The following is a 25,252-nucleotide window of genomic DNA, read 5'->3' on the forward strand; positions in this document are numbered from 1 at the left end:
GTATCGTGTCATTACGCTGGGGAATATGCGACGCTTGAATATAAAAGCACCGCGAATGCATCTGTATGTCGGCATTTTGTTTCACCACTTTGAGCCATTCATCAAACAGCAAAGCGCGCACATCGATCCCCGAAGGATCTCCACAGAGGCTGGCTGTCACATGTCGATAGTAAACAGAGACTCTGACGTCACGTTCCGACTTTTAGCACACTGCGCCCCCCGACTTTTGCTGGTACTGCAACTCGCGCACGCGTCGCGTTAATTTCTGAGGACCTGCTCAGAGGACGCGTGAAATGAACGCTGGGATCGCGTGGCAGCCATGATGCGGGCGCATACGCGTTCTGAGCGTGAAATATAAATCAGCCCTTAGTCAGAGCAGCAGGTTTGGTGGCACCAGAGCATGGCTTGATGTGACTTCAAACAGGAGTTGTACTTTAGATGTGGGCCTAAGTCATAGCCTGTTGGACACCTTCTCACAAATGTGACTATGCATTACATTGACGCCGACCCCATGACTCTGATTGGCCAGTTTGGTAACTCTGTATTTCATGAAATGCGTTTCTCTTTCTTTTCCTTTATTCTGAATTAACATGGAGTGGATTGAGTAAAGACTTGTCAAAGAAGTTAGAAAATCTACACATTTATATGATAACTCATCACAACATTTTAAAGACAATCAGATATCGGCCAATACCGGTTAACATGTGCAAAAGTGCAAAATGTGAGGAACAAATACGTTCATCTATAGAAGAAAATGTGCAGGAAGAGGAGTGATAATCCTTACGGGAAAAAAATCTGCCTACGCTTTAATGGAACATCCACTTATCGTGTGTGCTTCAAACACCGCCAGCTAGCGTTTACACATGCGCCTACAGCACAACGCAGAAGTATAAATTGCTTTTGGCAGCATAGCTACAGTGTTGGCTTAAAGTATAAAACAGCCTTAAGACTTACCTAGAAACCTGTAAACCTCACTCAACAAATGTGTGTGAAACCAAAGCAACCGATGTATGAAGAAGGAACAAATAAGGCTGAAGTTAAAGTTGTGAATGAGTAAAACGTGTTTAGATTGAAGGCCTCTTTTGTTGTAGCTTTTGCTCTAATAGTAGTAGTAGTGGTAGAGGTAGTGGTACTAATAGGTTATGTAATTATCTTCCAGTCGACACAAACCTTTTTCAAGATTTATTTAAATGACATGTTTTCCTGCCAGCATATCCCAGGCCTGTCATACGGACAAGTTAAACAGCCAGAATCAACAGAGCTATTAGTTTAAGTAAAAGACAGAAATTTAGCAAAGACAAAATTGAAGGTGTTCCTCTGCATTACAAGAGTTCACGCTACAGCCTTACGAACCGCTCGCTGTAAACACTTTTTTTAAGGAGTTTTAAGCACAGGGAAAAAAATGAACATTTGAAAAATCCATAATTTATACAAAAAACTAACCATAAACAACCAAGAAAACTAACCTTGCATGAGTCGAGTTCTGGCATGAAGGAAGTGAGCAGAAAGCTGGGTGGAGAAGGAGATTACAGTTTTGAGGTAAAGTCCCTCTACGTTTTGTTTTGTCATGTTCAAAAACATACTTTATACATCTTATTTGTTGTAATATGAATTCTGTCTAAACTTTACATTTGTTTAAATGTATTGTGAGCACCAGGGGCACGCCAGCTCCCCAACACCCAACACAACCGACAAAGGCGCAAGTCCAGCACACAAAAGGCTTTTATGAAAGCGTGGGAAATGCTTTCCTTTTGCGTTTCCCATCAATCCACAGTACAATAAGCACAATGAACAGTGAAATACACAGCACACAGCACTTCTACCCTCTATCCTTCTGCTTCTACTTCTTCTCAGGCAAGCATCGTCATCTCCCTCCTGACTCTGGCTCTCTGAATGGAGTGAGGCGGCTTCTTTTACAGAGCACCCATAAGTGCTCCAGGTATCCCATGATCTCCTTCCGGCAGCACTTCTGTGTATGGCAGCAGTCCTGCCAAGAAGGGCTCTGCTGTTCTCCATGCGCCCCCTGGCAGTGACCACGGATTCCACCAGGGTAGATCTTCTAAGCTCCAAACCCTTGGCACTGTCCTAAGCCAGGGGGACTGCCTTCTGCCGTTCTGGGGAAGATAATACCCCCTGTAATCTCTCTCTCCCCTGGTCCTTCCCTTATGAAGGTCAGGTAGAAGCCCCAACTGTCTGTTACAGAATGCATCCATACTTCTTCTGCCTCTTCTTCTTCTGCTGCTGCTGCTTCTGTTTCTTCTTCTTTTTCTTTTTCTTCTTCCTCAACCAACTTAAAAGAAGTGGTGAGGCGGTCGGCCTTCTGCTGTTACGCACCTCAAATCTGGAATAGCCTGCCAGTAGGAATTCGCTGGGCTGATACAGTGGAGCACTTTAAAAAACTGCTATTACTTTAACATGGCCTTCTCATAACTTCACCTTAATTTAATCCTGATACTCCGTATATTCAATTCATTATCATAACTATTAATGGTGGCACTAAAATCTCTACTAACCCCTACTCTCTCTTCTGTTTCTTTTCCCGGTTTTCTGTGGTGGTGGTCTGCGCCATCACTACCAAATCAAAGCATCATGATGTTCTTACATTGATGGATTAAAAGCCAGAAGTCTACGTGACCATGCCTAGAGGGAGTTGGGTGGTCTCGTGGCCTCTGAACCCCTGCAGATTTTATTTTTTCTCTCCAGCCGTCTGGAGTTTTTTTTGTTTTTTCTGTAATCCCTGGCCATCGGACCTTACTCTTATTCTATGTTAATTAGTGTTGTCTTATTTTAATTCTTACTTTGTCTTTTATTTCTCTTTTCTTCATCATGTAAAGCACTTTGAGCTCCATTATTTGTATGAAAATGTGCTCTAGAAATAAATGTTGTTGTTGTTGTTCGTCTTCTTCTTCTTCAGCTATTCCCATTTTTCCCATATAGGGCTGGTATTTTTTTGACTAGAATTCTCCCATTTAAGGTTTCAGTCTGATTTTTACGTCCCGATACCTTTCTAGATGTCAACTCTTCCTATTATGTTAATGTAAAACTGGCCACCAGCCATACTTGTTTCCAGTATTGTAGCATGCATTGGTTTGATACCAACTCCAAAAGATAAATCCATTTATTGTATTTTTTTTTCACTTCTGAACTTGTCTGCTAACCTAGTTCTTAGTTTCAGTATTCATTGAATTTATGGGATGTAGATTACTATATCTACATCTATATCTCTATATCTACAAATCCGAGAGCATGGTCCTCAGCCGGAAAAGGGTGGAGTGCCCTCTCAGGGTTGGGGGAGAGATCCTGCCCCAAGTGGAGGAGTTGAAGTATCTCGGGGTCTTTTTCACGAGTGAGGGAAGAATGGACTGTGAGATCGACAGGCGGATTGGTGTGGCGCCCACAGTGATGCGGGCTCTGCATCGGTCTGTCGTGGTGAAAAAGGAGCTGAGCCGTAAGGCAAAGCTCTTAATTTACCAGTCGATCTACGTTCCTACCCTCACCTATGGTCATGAGCTATGGGTAGTGACCGAAAGAACGAGATCGCGAATCGCTGAAATGAGTTTCCTCCGCAGGGTGTCTGGGCTTTCCCTTAAAGATAGGGTGAGAAGCTCAGTCATCCAGGAGGAACTCAGAGTAGAGCCGCTGCTCCTCCGCATCGAGAGGAGTCAAATGAGGTGGCTCGGGCATCTGATCAGGATGCCCCCTGGACGCCTGCCCGGTGAGGTGTTCCGGGCACATCTAACCAGGAGGAGGCCCCGGGGAAGACCCAGGACACGCTAGAGGGACTATGTCTCTTGGCTGGCCTGGGAACGCCTTGGGATTCTCCCGAAAGAGCTAGAAGAAGTGGCTGGGGAGAGGGAAATCTGGGCCTCTCTGCTTAAGCTGCTGCCCCCGCGACCCGACCCCGGATAAGCAGAAGAGGATGGATGGATAGATTACTATACACTGACAAGGTTTGCTTATCCCACCTGTGATGTATTTACCATCTTCTATTTGCTTTGTCACAATTTTTTCTCCACTATCTCCATTACTTTTCTATATTATGTATGCAAGATAGAAAGAGCCACTCGCTTTAGGAATGCTTTTTTCCTCCGAATATAAAAAAATAATTGGTCTATTGAGGCTCAGTAGTGTTGCCCTACAGTAACAAAGTGTATATTTATGGCCTATTACTACCTGCCTATTCCTTCTCTTACTTACATGTTACTTGAATGGACCAATTTATAATAACTTGCTTTCAATTTGTTAGGGCTTCTGCTGGCCAAGTGTTTGGAATCAGCAGGGCATACATTTGAAAGTTGCCTGAAGGTAATTAATGGTATTACTGGGCCTATAAGTACATGATGATAGAATGAACTGTCAGCTCAGAAGCTGAAAGTGCAATGAATAAGGACGAGTGCTGTAGGGGACGTCGTGGCACTTCAAATTCTTATCTACATGAGCTAAAGTAGTTATTTGAGGGCGTTAGAGCACGCTTTTCAAGAGCATCTCATCTTGTAGCATCTATTAAGACAAAGTTGTTAATTTTAGTACTTTTGGAGCTCAGCTGTTATCCTTTTATGCCGTGTTTCGAGTGCATCTTAGGAAACGTTTCTTGAACTGAGAGAATACTGCAGTAGTGTTTTAATCAAGGAGCTTGCCCTGTAGTGTATCGTAGTCTTTGTATTGTCTTCCCCTGTTCTTAGTATTCTTCTCCCACCGTGTTCCATCCATCCATCCATTATCCCACCCGCTATATCCTAACTACAGGGTCACAGGGGGTCTGCTGGAGCCAATCCCAGCCAACACAGGGCACAAGGCAGGAAACAAACCCCGGGCAGGGCGCCAGCTCACAGCAGGGCATACACACACACCAAGCACACACTACGGACAATTTAGGACCGACAATGCACCTAATCTGCTTGTCTTTGGACTGTGGGAGGAAACCCACGCAGACACGGGGAGAACATGCAAACTCCACGCAGAGGGAATATTTCCATTTAAGCAGAGCTTAACTGTCAAACTCAATAACTGAATCGATGGTGTGAGAATATGTAGATATATAATTCACTAAGGCAAGACACCCATGGAAAGCCCGCCGGAAGAGGCGTGGATTCACTAAGCCCCCGACAAGTAAGACGCCCATGGCGCACGCAGGAAGGAGCCACGCCCACCAACTCTAAGACCATTGGATACGACGACAACTCGCAGAGCCACGCCCACCAACTCGGACGCGATGACACAGGAAAACCGGCGTCATTTATGTTCGTCTGTCGTAGAGTCCACATGCACCTTTGAGCCACGTTGACTGTCCATAGAGGCATGTTTCTCGCGGAAGTGAATCGCTATATGCAGCGTGTGAAACGGTTTGCGAGGGGTATCCCATGGGATCCTTAAAACAATCCTTTAAAACTGAGGATACAACACAATGAAGGAAGCAGTCTTTAAAAACCAATAAGCCCTGTGCCTCTGTTTCATTACCGTCTCACCTGCTTCACCAATGCAGGCCCTGCAACAGTCGAGACGCTCTGTCAGCGGCTGACCTTCTCTGTGCCTGACCGGTTCACACAGAGGCAGCGCCAGAGAAAGCCGCGCCAGAGACAGACAGAGGTGCACACACAGGCAGCTGGTGGGCGGCTCTCCGTGAGTTTCTCTTGCGAGCGGGCAGTGTGTATGCTTCGAGTATGAGGGTGGACGTGACAGGACCATCTAGGAAAAATGATGTGAATTGCTGTAAGCAGTGTGTTAAACAGTTTGTCTGTCGCAGATGTGAATCGCTGTATGTGCCGTGTAGAGCAGTTTGCGAGGGGTGTCCGGTGGTCTTACAGTTGGTGGGCGGGTCACTGTTGGTTGCTCTTGCGAGCGGGCACATGACCAGGCACTGTGTATGCTTCGAGAGCACCATCTAAGAAGAATCATATTTGTCGCGGATGTGAATCGCTGTATGCGGCGTGTAAAACGCTGTATTGTATGTTGCCCTCTCCAGAGTTACATCTTTTCATTCACCTACAGTCATATCCTCAAAACCAACCCCATTTGGACAACTGTGTCTTTCAGGAGGTGTTCACCCATCAATACATAATTATGCGGCGTATGCTACGCTGCGGGTTGGCTAGTATTTTTTATTAGGCAAATGGTGAGAAGTACTTTTTTAATTAAGCCTTATTTCAGATAAGTCTTATTACAGAAGACATTAAACAAAATGACAGCTTGTAATTATGAGAAGCATTTTATTTTCTCTGTGGTGGGCTGGCGCCCTGCCAGTGGTTTGTTTCCTGCCTTGCGCCCTGTGTTGGCTGGCATTGGCTCCAGCAGACTCCCGTGACCCTGTAGTTAGGATATAGCGGGTTGGATAATGGATGGATGAATTTTATTTTCTTTAATGCCATATGCATTATGGATAAACATTTTCTCTTGATATTTTATTGGTTAAAATGTACGTATTTTAAGTGAATTTTATTTTAGTTTTATTTATTACCACTGAACCATAAGCCTACAGAATTTCATTTAGTTAATAAAAAATGAAACGGTAACACCTGTGGGGTACGGTTTAATTCTAAAAATCCCAAAGGAGCGCTTTACTGTACAGTAGAACAAAAGGCTTTCTCATGTCTGGTTATGCAGGAGCTTGTGTTTAAAGAGATTAAAAAATTGGTATCAGAATTGTCCGATCCAGTAACATGAAATCAGTGATTGGTAACGGCTCTGAAAAACCAAACCGGATCATCCCCCGAGTTTTCAGCACAGTCCAGTGTAGTGCTCATATTTCATTTTCAAATATAGCTAATCTGTATCCGCCGTCTTCCCGCAGAATTCCGAAGTCGTGTTTCATAAAGAACTCATCTCTTCTGTAATGCAGCACTCCCTTAGCAGCTTATCACCACTGGATTCCCAGGACATGAACTTAGATGTGCAGCAGCAAGTAACCATCTTAGTGAGCTGAACCAAAGGAGAACTCAAACGTCTACCTGCAGGGGGGTCTCTTCTTTGAGCAGCTCCATTGTAGTTGAGCGTGGCTGCATTTATAATAAAATATTCCTGTTATGTCAAGCTGCAGGTCCCCTGTTTTGAACTGCTTGCATTTTTCCTACTGCTTATTGTTTTATAAACTGTGCACAGCATTTTATGGGTGACACGGTGGCTCAGCAGATGGTGTTGTAGCTTTACAGCAGTACAGCCATGCTTTTATGCTGATTCCCATTCCTGTGTGTTGTCTTCAGAAGTTTTGCTCTGCTCTCTGTCCACTTTCCACAGACCATGGCCTGGACTGATACGTATTTCTGAATTATATCAGTAGTAATGTGTGCTTCTCGGGAAATTGGCATCTTGTTCAGGATATGGAGGTTTGAATAAGAGTGGGACTTTTATATATAAAAGAACCAGAGCATACATGTTGCTTCTTCATGTGCAATTCACAAGAAAGTGTGGGTTTAGCTCAGGTCCACATTGATTTAAAAAGAAAAAGTGGATGTTGGTATCTTCTACAAGTAAGTAGTTGTTACTCAGTGGGATCACTTTAGTAATATGCAACCTTGAAAAGAGCTCACTGTGACATGCTTGTTTTTTTTAATAGTATGAAGTCTTCTCATTAAATAAAAAATAAGATAGAATGACATTGTGCCAGCTCACAATATGTATATATGATCTTCTAAAAACTACTGCCAAAAAATTCATAGCCATCCAAAAACAACTGAAATGACATTTATGTTCTGGCTGTTCCCAAGGGTTAGAACAATGAAGGGTGAACGTAGCGTGTAACGTTACACCAGTGGAGGTGAAAAGTAAATTCTGGGCCGTGTCCAATATGCCCAGGTTACAATTAGCCTATTTGGCTTCTGCATTTTCAGAGCCTTCACACATTCAATAAAAACGTACATCTCCCTAAAATGTAGCAAAACCTAATTGGATCTAAATAAGCAAATACTTTATTACACGGAACAAGTCAAAATGATCTTTAAGCCACGGTTTGTTCCCAGGATTAAGTACATTTTTTCTTTTCTATCATATCTGATGTTTTAAATGATTATTTTTCATGTGTTTTTTTGTCATTTTGTTATTTTTGTTAATATTGTATTGCATAAATATTCTTTACAGTTGATGTGTAGTGGAGGGTGTCACACTCAGATCCTCAGGGGCAGTGGCTGTCTGGTTTTGATGCTGCCACTTTCTTAATTAGTAACCAGCTACTGCTGCTAACTTACCATTCTTCTTTTACTGTAATTGTTATTTGATTTTTTTTAAACAAACAGCCAAACAGTAAAGAGATGCAAAGCAAGGCATCAGATGACTAGCAAACTCGAGTGGCTCAAACAGACCTGAAGGGCCACAGCTGAAGAATGTTCTTATACTGTATATATATATATATATATATATATATATATATATATATATATATATATATATATATATATATATACACTCAGCAAAAAAGAAACGTCCCTTTTCAGGACTGTGTATTTCAACAATAATGTTTTAAAATCCAAGTAACTTTACAGATCTTCATTGTAAAGGGTTTAAACAATGTTTTCCATGCATGTTCAATTAACCATAATCAATTAATTAACATGCACCTGTGGAATGGTCGTTAAGAACTTAACAGCTTACAGAAAGTAGGCATTTAAGGTCACAGTTCTAAAAACGCAGGACACTAAAGAGACTTGTCTACCGACTGTGAAAGATGCCCAGGATCCCTGCTCATCTGCGTGGACGTGCATTAGGCCTGCTGCAGGGAGGCATGAGGACTGCTGATGTGGCTAGGGCAATAAATTGCCATGTCCGCACTGTGAGACGCCTAAGACAGCGCTACAGGGAGACAGGAAGGACAGCTGATCATCCTCGCTGTGGAAGACCACGTGTAACAACACCTGCACAGGATCGGTACATCCGAATATCACACCTGCGTGACAGGTACAGGATGGCCACAACAACTGCCCGAGTCACACCAGGAACACACAATCCCTCCATCAGTGCTCAGACTGTCCGCAATAGGCTGAGAGAGGCTGGACTGAGGGCTTGTAGGCCTGTTATAAGGCAGGTCCTTACCAGACATCACCAGCAACAACGCCTATATGGGCACAAACCCACCTTCGCTGGACCAGACAGGAGTGGCAAAAAGTGCTCTTCACTGATGAGTCACGGTTTTGTCTCACCAGGGGTGATGGACGGATTCGTGTTTATTGTCGAAGGAATTGAGCACGTCTGGGACCTGTTGGATCGCAGGGTGAGGGCTAGGGCCATTCCCCCCAGAAATGTCCAGGAACTTGCAGGTGCCTTGGTGGAAAAGTGGGGTAACATCTCACAGCAAGAACTGACAAATCTGGTCCAGTCCATGAGGAGGAGATGCACTGCAGTACTTCAAGCAGCTGGTGGCCACACCACATACTGACTGGTACTTTTGATTTTGAGCCTCCCTTCATTCAGGGACACATTTTGAAACATTTTTAGTTTATGTCTTATGGTGTTGACTCTTTTACTGTTCATACAAATATTTACACATTAAGTTTACTGAAAGTAAAAACAGTTGAAAGTCAGAGGACGTTTCTTAGATAGATAGATAGATAGATAGATAGATAGATAGATAGATAGATAGATAGATAGATAGATAGATAGATAGATAGTGAGACATGCTCAGACTGAGACCACATCTTTACAAACCACATACGTTTATTTACAATCCCACACAGTACACAGCGCTTCCCAGGACCAACCACCTTCAATACGGGCCTCTCTCCGAATGTCCGTGGGCCGCCTTTCCTCTCTCCACGGGAGCTTCATCCTGCTCCCACTCCCGACTCTAGCTCTCCAACTATAGGAAGGCGGGCCCTTTTATTCTCACCCGGATGTGCTCCAGGTGCTCCCTCTGACGACACTTCTTGGTGTGGCGGAAGTGTCAGGAGAGCACTCAGAAACACTCCATCTTTCGGTAGTAGATAATTCCCGGGCCCTTTGAGACTCAGGGCGCTCCCTGGCGGTGGCCACGGGCCCCAATGGGCTTGAGCCTCCTTGCTCTTCTCCCGTGGTCCTCCTCTGATCCAGGGCAGGTTCCAACAGGATTGAACTCCCATGTTCATGACCCGTGGCCCTGTTCAAAAGTAGGGGGACTGCCCCCTGTCAGCCCGGGGGAGCAACTGTCCCAAAAATATTCTTTCACCCGGTCCTTCCACACTCCAGCTGCCCACCACAATGTGTATATATATATATATATATATATATATATATATTGTGAGCTGGAGGGCTGATCGCACCCCAAATAGAGACAGACGCCCCTGGGAAAACCACAAACCCTGAAACACTGACTACACATTGCTCCTTATCCTTGCACTATAACGTAATACAAGCTTCGCGCGGTACTCCGCCGACTTATAAGCCTTGCAGCCTGTCAGTTTGGGAATTGATTGTTTGCTTTTATCTCTCTCTGCTCCTAGCGGAACTGTTATATCTGACTTGTCATGGAGCACGTTTAAGCTCATGTGTTTGCGGTGTCTGAATAAAAATCCTTTTTTTTCTACGACCTTCTGTGTCTCTGTGCAAATCTGTGACCCAAGCGTGACAAGTGGTACCAGGAGTGGTTGCACAGATGGATGCCGCCGAAGACTTATTTCAGAAGTCTAAAACATTTGCACTTAAAGACTGGAAACTAAACATGGATGACCCAATCCGTGCAAATTCAAGATTTGATACATAAAGTGCACTGTTGGTTTGAAGGAGGCGTATGGAAACAGTTGTCGTGAATATATTACTGGCGGCATACCTGAAGTTCTTGAGATGAATTTCTACGCCATGATATTAAATCATTAACGATTATGTCCAGGCGATTAGAGGGTTCACAGTCCACTTGGAGAAAGAGCGGTGGATTTCAACCTGTGAACGAACGTCCAGGACATTCTCGCCGCTCGATCGACAAGCTGCAGGACCTGAAAATCTAATGGGGTCAGGTAGGACCCCGGGAAATCCAGTCGTAGATGGGACGCCTGTTTCTGGGGAGACAGCGGCAACAGCGGTCGACAAGACCGTGGAGGCTACAGAGCTAGATGTTTCCGATGTGATCAGCTCGGCCATTTGGCAAGAGATTGTCGCTTGTCTCCAGCTCATTCAATGGGATTGGACTGGCGAGATTTGTTGCTCAACTATTACATATCCGGATGGAAAAGATGGCTTGTTGATCCCGGTGAAATTGGGACACAGAAATCTCAGCATTGTTAGATTCGGAAGTGACCTTTGTATTGTGAGACGAGACTGTCTTAATGAACAATGCCTTAGAGACTGTGAGACTGTAAAAATACGCTGTGTACATGGTGATGTTAAAGATTATCAGACTTTACTTCTTCCTTTAACTTATAGGGGGCGCCACTTTAAGGTTTGGTCTGCCGTTTGGACTCGTGCCCTTGGCCATTACTCATAGGACGGAGAAATGCCCTTTTTCGAAACTGATTAATAAATGTAAGGGACCAGTATATATATATATATATATGACTCTCTCCAGCGAGGCGGAGGAGGTCACCCCGACAATCTTCCAGAATGGGCTGCTCCTTCTACATCTTCCCAGATTGCAAACGCCTCGAACACAAACCGAGTGTTAACGAACAATCAGATTTTGTGCGTTTGCAGCATACTGATAGCTCATTAGAATATGCATTTAAACAGGCTCGCCCTGCTATTGACTCTTATTACCAAGAGCGTAATTCCGGGGGTGTGAAAACCCCACACTTTATAGAAAAGGACGGTTGCCTTTTCAGAGTGATCTCAGATCATTTGGAGGGGGAATTTATTGAACAACTGGTGGTACCTGAAGCACATAGGGAAACTGTTTTGCATCTGGCACATTCACACATCTTGGGCACCTCGGTGCCGACAAAACTAGAGACCGGTTATCAAAACGATTTTATTGGCTTAATATGGGAAAAGATGTTGAACGATTTTGTACTTCATGTCCAGACTGCCAGATCGTCTCTGCTTATAAGCCTCCTCGGGCTCCCCTTTGTCCTATGCCCATATTGGAAGTTCCCTTTCAGCGTGTGGGATTAGATATTGTGGGACCATTACCTAAGACTAAGGATGGGTACCAATATTTGCTGGTGTTGGTTGATTATGCGACACGATATCCAGAAATGATCGCTGAAAAGGCCAACTCTTGGCTGTAGCTAAAGCACTATGTGAAACTTTTACTCGTATTGGTATCCCTAGAGAAATCTTAACTGATCAGGGCACACCTTTCACTTCTCGTGATGAAACAATTGTGTGACAGCTTTGCTATTAAGAAATTGAGTACTACTGTTTACCATCCTCAAACGAATGGTTTAACCGGCGATTTAACAAAACATTGAAACAGATGATCAGGCGAGTTGCTCATAATGATCCCACAACATGGAACACTGTCCTACCGTTTGTTTTGCTGCGAGAATCACCACAGGCGTCCACTGGCTTGAGTCCCTTGAGTTGTTATTCGGGCGGCGCGAGGCATCCTGGATGTGGTATGCGTGAGGAATGGATAGGAAGCGAGAGAGCAGCTAAGGGTCCAAGCTTTGCAGATCGACTAATTTCGTTGCAAGACAGAATTTCTATGCTTTCCTCTATTGCTGTGGAACACCAACAACGAGAACAGGAAACTCAGAAGCGTCTTTACGATAGGCAGCAAGCTCCGTGAGTTCAAACCTGGCGATCGTGTTTTGGTACTGGTTCCCTCGGATCCACACAAATTCTTAGCTAAATGGCAGGGCCCGCCATTATTGAGGAGCGTATGAGTCCAGTAAATTACAAGGTTAGAATACCGGCGGCGCAAACCATTCCAGATTTTACACATTAACCTCTTGAAGGAATGGCACGACCGACAAGAGGTTAACACTTCCTTGGCTGCTGTTTCTCAGTCCGATGTTACCATTGGTAACGATCTTACTGACACGCAAAAGACAGAACTGTTATCTTTGATAGAACGGAACACTGATGTCTTTTCAGATTTACCAGGCAAGACTAACATTACAAAACATAAAATTACCACTGCACCTGATGTTCGCGTACAGATGCGGCCGTTCGGATACCGAAGCGCGAAATATTTGTGAAGAGGTAAAAAAGATGCTGACACTGGGTGTAATTCGTGAAAGTAAAAGTGACTGGTGCAGCCCAGTCGTATTAGTCCCAAAGCAAGACGGTTCGGTTCGGTTCTGTATCGATATCAGGCGCTTGAATAAGGTCTCTAAATTCGATGCTTATCCCATGCCCGTGTCGATGAACTGTTGGAAAAACTGGGTCAGGCGAGCTATATCTCCACACTAGATCTCACGAAGTCTATTGGCAGGTGCCTTTAGAGGCTAGCAGTTGTGAGAAAACGGCATTTGCGACTCCTGACGGACTCTATGAATTTACAAGACTCCGTTTGGTCTTCAGGGCACCTCTAACTTTTCAGCGTATGATGGATCAGATCCTCGTCCTCACTCTGAATATGCTGGGGCATACCTTGGCGATGTCGTGATTTTTAGCAATGATTGGAAAACACACTTAGAGCGGCTTCAAGCCGTTCTTGAAAGCAGGGCTGGCCTTACTGCTAACCCTAAGAAATGTAAACTAGGCATGTCCGAGACTCATTACTTAGGCTATTCTATGGGCAAGGGTTTACTTAGGCCACAATTAAGGAAAATAGAAGAAATGCTTGTTTACCCGAGACCTGAGACACAGAAACAAGTACGCGCTTTCTGGGACTGCTGGTTACTACAGAAAATTCATTCCAAATTTTGTAGAGCTGCTCCTCTTACAGAACTTACTAGAGGCAGAAAAAACCGACCTGTCCTGTGGACAGAAAATTGCGAACGTTCTTTCAACGATTTAAAAAAAGCATTGTCTTCTTACCCGGTTCTAAGGAACCCGGATTTCACAAAAGATTTTATCTTGCAAACAGGCAAGTGCATTTGGTGTGGGCAGTCCTGTCACAAATGATGGAGAAGAACATCCAATCACATATTTGAGTAGGAAATTACTTCCTAGGGAGCACTACAATTGAGAAAGAATGCTTGGCAATTAAGTGGGCTGTGGAAGCGCTTACTACTTGTGGGGACGAAACTTCACTTTGCTGATCATGCTCCACTCCAGTGGTTGTACCGACAGAAAGATACAAACTCTCGTCTAATGAGATGGTTTCTGGGTTTACAACCTTACAGTTTCACAGTAAAGCACCGACCAGGTTCTGAACACGTCAACGCAGATGTATTATCACGACTAAATGAACCTAGTACAGAGAGTCGCTTGATTCACAGGAATGTGAATAAAGCTGAGGGAGGGTGTGAGCTGGAGGGCTGATCGCACCCCAAATAGAGACAGACGCCCTGGGAAAACCACAAACCCTGAAACACTGACTACACATTGATCCTTGCACTATAGCGCGTAATACAAGCCTCAGCGGTACTCCGCCGACTTATAAGCCTTGCATGCGCCTGTCAGTTTGGGAATTGATTGTTTGCTTTTATCTCTCTCTGCTCCTAGCGGAACTGTTATATCTGACTTGTCATGGAGCACGTTTAAGCTCATGTGTTTGCGGTGTCTGAATAAAAATCCTTCTTTTTTCTACGAGCTCTGTGCAAATCTGTGACCCAAGCGTGACAATATATATATATATATATATGACTTGTGACTAAATTTTATAGGGCAGGAAGAGGCTGGTCTATGAGGGTGGAGCAGGAATGGAATGCGGGAGCTGGAAGTGTTTTAGCTGGGCTTCCCTTCTGGCAATCTGTAGGAGATGGAGAAGAGACATTAGTGCACTTTGTCAACCCTTGACTCCGCGTCTTATCCTTTGTTAAGCCCTTAGACTCTCCCAAGTGCACTTGTGTGACAGTATTTATATATAATATAAAATATGCATGTTGTGGCGGGCGCCCAGGTCCCCTTCTGCATATGTCTCGGGGGAGCAACCACGGGCGTCTCAGTACCTCCCCCAGGATGCTTGGTGGCAGCCTCCCATGGCTGACGAAGGTGCCTCAGTTTCCTGCAGGGTTCCATGGGAGATCCCTGTGGGGATCTGGCGTGGCCGCCAGGGGGTGCTGCATGGATCCCGAAGCCAATCTGGACAACTTGTGGCAATAAGCCACAGGTGATCAAACACCTGGAGCCCTTCCGGGTGGGCTATAAAAGGGGCCAGCCGCCACCACCACTCAGTGGCCAGAATAGGGAGGAAGAGGACAAGTCTGCCTAGGAGGAGTGGTGGTGCCAGAGGAAAGAGTGTGTTGTGTGGTTTGTGTTTAACTGTGCTTGGGACTGTGTTGTGGCTGGAGGGTTCACAGGGAAGACATGCCCTCCAGCTGAAGAAAAAATAAAGTCTTTTGGTGTTTTAACATGTGCCGCAGTGTGAGTCTGTGCCAGGTCAGGCGCTATATAGCGGCTAATTCACAATGTATATACTGTATATATGTATGTATATATATGTTTTGTAGGGATTTTTCTTGTGTTTAATGTGTGGAACCCCCAAGGGCTATCATGATTTCACCGCCTAGGGTCGTCCCCCCCAACCTTTATATTCAGTCTGAGTAGGCCCCTCAGAGAGTCATTGATAGTTGGGGTTTGTAGAGTCAAAAGCATTACTGTGAGTATTGTTATGGATGTTTCTGGTTTAATGGATTTTTGTGGATATTACAGACTAGATTTCTTTTCTTTGGGTTGCTTTCTTAACAATATCTCTTTGCCGTTTGTTGTCTTTTTTTTTTGCCTTGTTTTTTTTTTGGGGTCTGTGGCAGTGAATACCTTTTTATTTTTAAAAACGTTGTGCTCAGGCTCCAGGCAGCATAGGTGTACATGGTAGCGTGGACAAGTGGCCTTGGTATGTTGAGGAGTGAACTGGTGAAGCCCTCATTCACATGCAAACATTTGCAGTTCAGCCGATGTCCTTGTTAACACTCTGGGGTTGTAATTAAGGCACATACATGTGCACTAGTCTGGGCAGAAGGGGCTGAGCAAGATAGAGGGAGACAAGAATAGCGAAAGAAGAAGATCTGGAGGTGAAAGGGAAAGGACGAAAGATAAGAAGCGCCAGGGTCATGAGAGAGCTGGTGCTGTAGTAAAATGGCAGCCGTCAGGAATGATGCCCCAGATGGAACAAGTGGATGCTGCTCCACAGATCGCCACCACCGAAGGAAACGGAAAAAACAGCAGAGATTAGTACAGATTGCGGATCACTGAAGAATATAATTCTTTGCTCATATAGTCTATCAGGAATACAACTGAAAAGTAGCTACGGAAAAGCCAATTTAAATTAATGGGTTTTCTAGCACTTCTACAGTATTAGCCTGGCGAATTTCTGTTGGTAAACTATTCCATATTTTAGGAGCTTAACAGCAAAAGGCCGCCTTACCACTTCTTTTAAGTTTGGCTCTTGGAATTATAAGCAGACTTTCATTAGAAAATCTAAGTTAAGACTTGGGTTGTGAGATGACAGGCATTCTGAAAAATAGGAAGGCGCAAGATTATTTAAAGCTTTATAAACCATTAGTAGTATTTTAAAGTGAATTCTGAACAACACAGATAACCAATGTAATGACACTAAAACTGGTGAGATGGGCTCGGATTTTCCTTTTCTGGTGAAGATTCTGGTTGCTGAATTCTGCTCTAATTGTAACTGATTGATGTCTTTCTTAGGTAGTCCTGTTAGGAGTGCGTTACAGTAATCTAGTCGAAAAAAAACAAAAGTGTGAATTAATTTGTCCAAATCTTGTAAAGTCACAAGAGGTCTGACTGTAGTGTAGTGAAGACCTGCAGTGATTCAGGTTTGCTGATCTAGTCTGCTCTAAGGCCATTTAAATCTTTAAAGGTTATCCATGGGATTTTGGATTCAATCCTGTAAGACACAGGGAGCCAGCAAAGATGGAGCAGAATGGACACAATGTACTCACTGCTGTGTGTCTAAGTGAAGACACGTGCAGTAGGGTTTTGAACCAGCAAGAGCTGGGGATGATAGGTTAGGAGGCAGATATGCCACTAGAGAATTAAAGAAGTCAGTGCAGGATTTAATGAAATCATGGACAGGATTCAGAGTTATTAGAAATGCTGGCAAGGGATATGTTACTGAGTTGGAAGTAAGAAATGTTCTTATTGTGATTTATGTGAGTTGAATAATAAAAGGGAGGAATCCTTGCAGAAGATGAAGGTATTATAGTATGGCCACCTATGCTGAATGACAAAAGAGTTTTTTTTCTTGTTGGATTTTAGTGTCAGTTAGCATAAGTTCTGCTTTGTTGCACTTTAATTTGAAAGAGTTGTGCTCCATACAGCATTTCATATTTTCACAGCAATTTGTGAGCTGGGAGGTCTCTAATGAGTATTTGCTTTTAACACTGAAATAAATCTTGAGTATCAACCATAGCAAAATGATAGCCCAGTCTGAAGGCACAAATAATATAACTGAGGGGAAGAATGTACTGTAGATACAGAAAAACTGAGTGCCAAGAACAGAACCTTGAGGAACTCCTTGTGTGTCTGACGCTAAACTGGACCTGCTGCTGTCAAGATCGAAGAACTGTCACCTAGATAAGACTGAAACCATTGGGGAGCGGTGACAGAGACACCCAGGATCTTCTCCATTCTGCACAGTTGAGCATCAAGTGTTGCATTAAGGTCTAGTAGACTCATCATGCTTGTTTGCCATAAGTAAAATATCACTTTCTCAGGGAAGAGAAGCATTTTCAGAGGTGACGCCAAATAAAAAATAAATGTCAAAGGTACTATAGAGACATAGATACAAAACATGCATTAAGATAGCTAGATAAATATGTAAAGCAGTCTATGATAGATAGATAGATAGATAGATAGATAGATAGATAGATAGATAGATAGATAGATATGAAAGGCACTATATAATAGATAGATAGGAAAGGCACTATATGATAGGTAGATAGATCGACAGATAGTTAGATAGATAGAAATCAAAGGCACTATATAATAGATAGATAGATAGATAGATAGATAGATAGATAGATATGAACGGCACTATATAATAGATAGATAGATAGATAGATAGATAGATAGATAGATAGGAAAGGCACTATATGATAGATAGATAGATAGGAAAGGCACTATTAGATAGATAGATAGATAGATAGGAAAGGTACTATATGCTAGATAGATAGATAGATAGATAGATAGATAGATAGATAGATAGATAGATAGATAGATAGGTAAATATTCCAGAATAAACTGGTGGAGCCCATTTGGCCCTTGTTTATGTAAGCTGTTTCTATGAAGTGGGCTGCTGTAAAGAAGCGTCCAGCCACAGACAGTACAGAGTGTCTCACGATAGCACAAAGGCAGCTTCATCAGTATGGACTCACATGAGTGTTTTTCAGTGTACTGAGCTTGGTGGTCCTGCTCTTTATCCTACCATACCCAGCAGGTATAAAACAAAAGAGTGTAAAGAACAAAAAGGTTTGATAAATCAGATTACAAAAGGGTAATGCAAGTCATGAAATAAAACACCGCAGCATTTTCCCACACCCCAGGCAAACAGCAAAGCCCACTACGTTAATAAGTGTCTCAGTCATATGGAGGAGCTCCGTTTGTATCCATTACACAATTTAAAAAATATCTATTGACAGTGGTTTGGCTGTAATTGATGTTGATGGTCTTATTTCGCTTTCCCAGTGCATTAGAAGCAGTAACATCAATCCTTTTTAAAGACTTAATGGCTAATGGAGAGTCAGGCATTTATATTCTGCTTAATGCTTTGTCTCGCTAGTGAGTTTACATTTGTTGTTGAATTGCTTAAAATGAAAGACACTTCAATTTCCAAAAATGATAATAGGTATAAATAAACACAGTCTGGAGCTTGTGATACTCAAATTTGTGGAATGTTTAGAGAAATAATACCGTCGCTTAAATATTTTAGGCTTAGGATTAAGTATCATTTGTAATGTTTGAGCCTACATTGTATCCTGGTGTTCCCATTGATCTCTTAGCTTTTTCTAACAATTAAGTTCCAGTTTCCATCATATCAAATGTTTAGTATTTCCTGATGATGACCATATGTTATCTAAATACTGAACATCTGCTATAGCAACATCTCAGATCATTCGCTTAATACGCAACATGCTAAACCTGGGGAGCTCCCTGTGAGCCTAAACTGGAAGAATTTAGTTAAAGAGATTTCAGCAATTGAGAGTTCTTAATGTCACACTTCTAATATCCAGCTATAATACAAATCAGAAGTTATGCAGTACACTCAACCAACATACACATCGGGAGGACATGCACACTCCATAGAGATGCTGACCAGGCCGGTAATATACATGACCTCATGGCACTGTATAATAATAATTATATTAATAATAATACATTTTACCAGGGGGTTCTGCTCGCCCAACCCCAGGCCTGCGCTATGCGCCAGCCACTTCACGTCTCTGCCACTTGCGTTGTGAAGAGGGGGGCTAAACGCATCCCAAGGAGACACAGTTGCACCTCTGAAACCCCCTCTTAAACGGTGATACAATGGTGACTTGCTGCTGCTGCTGCCATGTCACGTGATCTGCATCTTGCGCACCACTTCGAACATTTAAAAGCCTGTACAGCAGCTGTCTTTGTCATCTACTCTTTGTCTTTTATTTCCGGCACTAGGCGTGGTTAAATCTCTTGGTACAAAGTCTTGTCTCGCGGGACATGAGTTCTTGATATTTTTTAGTTTATAATTTAAAAATGGAATAAGCATCACATTAAAGTTCAATAAATTCTGCAAAGAATGACACCAAACATATATATGTAGGTTTTAAAATATGCCCGATTTAAAGCGTGACAAAAAATGTGACATCAAAACGTCACATAAAATTGTTGCAGAAAATCGTGGCACTTTTAGGCTTAGTATTTCATATATAGAGAGTAGATTTACTGCTGTATATATATAGCACCTTGGGCAGCACGGTGGCGCAGTGGGTAGCGCTGCTGCCTCTTGGTTAGGAGATCCGGGTTTGCTTCCGGGTTCTCCCTGTGTCTGAGTGGGTTTCCTCTGGATGCTCCAGTTTCCTCCCACAATCCAAAGACATGCAGGTCAGGTGTATTGGCGATCCTAAATTGTCCCTAGAGTGTGTGTGTGTGCCCTGTGGTGGGCTGGTGCCCTGCCCAGGGTTTGTTTCCTGCCTTCCGCCCTGGGATTGGCTCCAGCAGACCCCCATGACCCTGTAGTTAGGATATAGCAGGTTGCATAATGGATGGATGGATATATAGCACCTTTCCAGTACAGTCGCCCACATCGATATGGACAGTGAGTTAAGAGCAGATTTCTTTATCTGCCATACAGTCAAAGGCTAGAAGGACATCAGCCAATCAATGACTATTCATGTGCTCTTCAGCACAGATCTGACGATACCAGGAAGACCCCCACGCCACTTCAAAGTAAGCACTCAGATGGAATCGCCTCATTTAGACATGCAAGCTCCTCAAGTTTTTAGGTTTTTCATTTTTGCATGCCATAATAGGATTGCAGTATGCAATAAATCAGATCGCTCGTAGTGCTTTACCACTGATGTGCCGTATGTTGAGCACAGCAATGATGGGTAAAGAAAGTTTGTTTCATGCAAATTAATTGCTAGAGTTTATTTAGGCAGAGAGAAGATTTGGTACAATATATTTGCTAAAATGAACCATGAGCAGAATGGCATACTTCAGAATGAAGAGTGTTGAAGAGCTCCGAAACACAGCTTGGTGATGTCACGATCCCCTGTTAAAATCTTTGCAATACTGTGGCTTCTGAATATATTAAGATTGTTGCAGCTTGACCTTTTGTTATTGATGAAGCTTTTAACATAGAGAGGTTCAGCATGATAGTGTGACAGGAACTCACTCTGCGACATCGCACTGCCCAGGTTGAAACGTCATTACTAAAAACAGGAAAAGAACTATTGCGGTGGGTTGGCACCCTGCCCAGGATTGGTTCCTGCCTTGTGCCCTGTGTTGGCTGGGATTGGCTCCAGCAGACCCCCGTGACCCTGTCTTCGGATTCAGCGGGTTAGAAAATGGATGGATGGATGGATGGATGGAAAAGAACTAAATATTTAAATGTAACATCAGCTCGACTGATAACAGAGAGCACGAGCTGCGCAGTGACACTGCAATGATATCATCAGCAAACAAGCAATAGCTGTGCGAAATAAGGTTGAAATTGCTGAAACCCTAATTTCTCTTTTTTTTCCAGCATTCAATCTTAACAAATCTTTCATAGCTCTGCTTTTCAAACTACTTACCTTCCAAAGTAACGTGAAGGATGTTTTACGTTGATGAAAGCTGCTTGCTATGGTAGACAACAGGGCATCTGTGACTGATGGTCAGTTATCACAAATGTACATCCCAGAATCAGTCATTGGTGAAGGATGACGCTTTGGTATTTGCCCTCAGTTCTAGAAGGGTGATGTGTTTCAGCCTGGGTTCTTCGTCTATCTTGGGTTCAGACGCCATTTTTATGTCTGTAAACACCAGAAGTAACTCTACTCCATTGGGCCCTTGAGCAAAGCCCTTAACCTGCAATTACTCCATCCTGGGTATGACATTAATCTGCATTCAACACTACAAGCAGGTCTGCCAACTTGCATGGAAAACTTGGGTGTTGGCGGCAGGATTGGCACTCCAGCCACCGTAAAAAATTAAAAAAAAAAGTGTACTGCTGAGGTGTCACCCATTTCACGGCTGTACTTGGGTCCCAATCTGGGTGGTTCGTCGTGTGGTGGGTGCATGCTCCCAAGCTTTGCTCAGTTTGGATTCCTTTGTTTATGTTAATATTGTTGGTTATTTAGTTTTTATGTATCTGTGTGTCTTCCTTTATGTTCTGTGTGTTTTATAGGAGGTCCCTTAAGGGACATTGCCACCTGCCCATCATCATCAAGGGGCTTCCCTGAGCCCTGTTAAGACTGTGAAAACCTTCAGTCCCTTGCAGTTCATTCTGAATGCGCTTGTGGTGGTGGTGCGCTCCTGTCATGATTATCGTTGATTATCGGTGGTGAGCTCCTGTAGTGGTATCGTTGATTATCAGTGGTAAGCTCCTGTCGTGCTTGTTGATTATCAGTGGTGAGCCCCTGTCGTGATTATCATTGATTATCAGTGGTAAGCTCCTTTCGTGATTGTTGATTATCAGTGGTGAGCTCCTGTCGTGATTATCGTTGATTATCAGTGGTGAGCCCCTGTAGTTTGAATCGTTGATTATCGGTGGTGAGCTCCTGTAGTGATTATCGTTGATTATCGGTGGTGCACCCATGTAGTGGTATCGTTGATTTTTATTTTTAATAAATTTGCAAAAACGTCAAGTAAAATTTTTTCACATTGTCATTATGGGGTGTTTTGTGTAGAATTCTGAGCAAAAAATGAATTTAATATATTTTGGAATAAGGCTGTAACATAACAAAATGTGGAAAAAGTGATGCGCTGTGAATACTTTCTGGATGTACTGTACTTGTCATACCTAAGTCCATGCTGCATTTTGATGAAATCGTATTGAAAAGATGTCAAGTAGCACAAATCCATTGTTTATTTAAAATGCTTTGATGTTCAAGACACCACACTTTTATATTTCATGAGATGTAAGCCTGTGGTCAGTAGCACATCAGTCCCGGGTTTTAGGTCCTGCTCTTAATTATTTTTGCCTTGACGTACTTCAGCTGAAAGTGTTATCGAGCCAGTTAGTGAGCGAGAGCCATTGTAGGGTGGATTGGGCCTATGCTTCAGCTCTTGCAGTGTCTCATAATAGAGTCATCCATAGACATCATCTTTTTAATGTCTGTTAAATAAAAAGATCTTTTAGACAGTTGTATTCAACTGACAAGGCTTTGAAGAAAATCATATGGTCTTTGTGATGTTCTAATTAGAGGATGTGTTTTGTATTCATAGCTTCAGGCCACCCACACAGCTTCTTCTGCCACCTGGAGCTCGGCTCAGACCGTGAGGTGCCTGCTACGTTCACTCAGTACCTGGACGTGGAGTTCGACATGCCGGCTTGTTCTGCCTCGAGAGCCACCGTGCGCTCCCTGTCCGTGGGCGAGAAACCTGAGGTGAAGAAGTGGGTCAGCTACAAGGCGCACTACACTTGTCAGGTACTGTACAGAGCATAGCAAAGCACAAGCCGTCATCATGGTGCGATTTGTCCAGTATGTGTGCTACACTAGTGCTGATTTGCCTGTTTATTATTATTTCTGTCAGGCTTATGTTGCCATTTAAGGAAATTCCTGTTTAACTGTTCATGTAACCAAACCACAGCACCTTCATTTGTAATTGTAATGCTGCAATTTCGTAATAAGCACTCATTTTCAGTGCCTCTGCGTAAACATATTATTAAAGGCACAGATTGCTCTTTTCAATATTATAGCAGAAAACAATTATTAAGGCTAATAACATACTTTAACTGTGGAATATGCTAAGAAGCATTCATTATTTTGACCCATCAGATACAAACCATTTTACACAGATGGGTAAATATAGTCTCTTCCTTATATATCTTTGTATTCCAAATGTGTGAGATACGTTAGTAAATTGTTCATGAGTGAGGGAAGAATGGAGCGTGAGATCGATAGGTGGATCGGTGCGGCGTCCACAGTGATGCAGGCTCTGCATCGGTCTGTCGTGGTGAAAAAGGAGCTGGGCCGTAAGGCAAGGCTCTCGATTTACCAGTCGATCTACGTTCCTACCCTCACCTATGGTCATGAGCTGTGGGTAGTGACGGAAAGAACGAGATCGCAAATACAAGCGGCTCAAATGAGTTTCCTCCGCAGGGTGTCTGGGCTTTCCCTTAAAGATAAGGTGAGAAGCCCAGTCATCCGGGAGGGGCTCAGAGTAGAGCCGCTGCTCCTCCGCATCGAGAGGAGTCAGTTGAGGTGGCCCCGGGGAAGACCCCGGACACGCTAGAGGGACTATGTCTCCCAGCTGGCCTGGAAACGCTTTGGGATTCCCCTGGAAGAGCTAGAAGAAGTGGCTGGGGAGAGGGAAGTCTGGGCCTCTCTGTTCAAGATGCTGTCCCCTCGACCCGATCTCGGATAAGTGGAAGAGGATGGATGGATGGATGTTAGTAAATATTTTAGAATTGTCAGTTGAATCTGCGGTGTGGTGGCACAGTGGAGCAGTGGGTAGCGCTGCTGCCTCGCAGTAAGGAGACCCAGGTTCACTTTCCGGGTCCTCCCTGCGTGGAGTTTGCATGATCTCCCCGTGTCTGCATGGGTTTCCTCCCACAGTCCAAAGACATGCAGGTTAGGTGCATTGGCGATCCTTAATTGTCCCTAGTGTGTGTGCCCTGTGGTGGGCTGGTGCCCTGGCTGGGGTTTGTTTCCTGCCTTGTGCCCGGTGTTGGCTGGGATTGGCTCCAGCAGACCCCCATGACCCCGTAGTTAGGATATAGCGGGTTGGATAATGGATGGCTGAATGGATCTGCGGTGTGTGTTATGGGGACAGTAATCAGGGAGCCAAACTGAGAAATGTGGAAGTCAGGCAGTACAGTACGTAAGTAGATTTTTGACTCTGCAATGCCAGTTACTGATACCTGTGCCATGAAGCCAAATTGAGTACTGCTAACTACGTGAATAATTTGTACCAAAAAATTAAAGCAGTGTTTGATTATTTTTTCAGATGGCTAATGTAAAAACATTTTCCTTTCAATTAACAAATATCCACAAAGTATACGAATAATAGGAACAGCAGTGACACTTCTAATTGCCAGAATTCCCTATCCCTGCAATAAAACAGCTTTTTTAAGTTCTGTCCAAGCCTCGGGTTTGCATGGCAGGGACAGCAGTGATCCCTCTGTGAAGTAAAACCAGGGCCTTGTCATCAAATTATCTTGGGTCTGCCCCAGAATCCTCCTGTGCAAAAAAATCAGTGCACTCTCGAGATTTAGGAGGGCTTCTGAAATTGGGATTTCTCAAACACAAACCATTTCTGTGAGATATCAGATTTCAAAATGTTGATTTTTTTTTGATAACATAATTATTTGGCTTGCTCAGAATATGATTTCAAGTGTGTTTTGAGCTGAAAACCTTAGCTGAAGTGTAAACAGCCCAAAATGCCACACATTACTCTCAATCAGTATTTTGTTTTTTTTTTTTTTTATCTCTCTTCTTATTCCTTCAAAATAGCTAGGAATGCGCAATGAGAAGGTCAGGAAGGTTCCTTTTATTGTCTAGAAGAGGGAAAGTTGTTTGTTTTTTTACAGAAATATGCAAGGGCTGGTTAATCCATCCATTGTCTTGACCAGGTAGCATGGAAGCAAACTTCAAATCCAAGTTGCGCAGAGTTGAGAGAAGAGCTTGGGAGACATTTGAAAACTACGAGGAGCTAGTTGAGGAGC

The 25,252-nt window shown here is 43.4% G+C and overlaps 1 protein-coding gene across 4 annotated transcripts in view; it reads left to right on the plus strand.

Annotated features, from left to right (window-relative positions):
- The window catches only part of ston2 (stonin 2), a 317,978-nt gene that overhangs the window by 251,175 nt on the left and 41,551 nt on the right, over positions 1-25,252 (plus strand). For 3 of the 4 annotated variants that reach the window (XM_039741321.1, XM_039741322.1, XM_039741324.1), the window contains one exon: positions 22,810-23,012. The exons of the other annotated variant lie outside the window; for it this stretch is intronic. In XM_039741321.1, coding sequence (XP_039597255.1) covers positions 22,810-23,012 — 203 coding nt within the window. The remainder of the gene's footprint in view (positions 1-22,809; positions 23,013-25,252) is intronic. 4 annotated transcript variants of the gene reach the window in all.

The sequence above is a fragment of the Polypterus senegalus genome, chromosome 18 (assembly GCF_016835505.1).
Source record: "Polypterus senegalus isolate Bchr_013 chromosome 18, ASM1683550v1, whole genome shotgun sequence".
NCBI lineage: Eukaryota > Metazoa > Chordata > Cladistia > Polypteriformes > Polypteridae > Polypterus > Polypterus senegalus.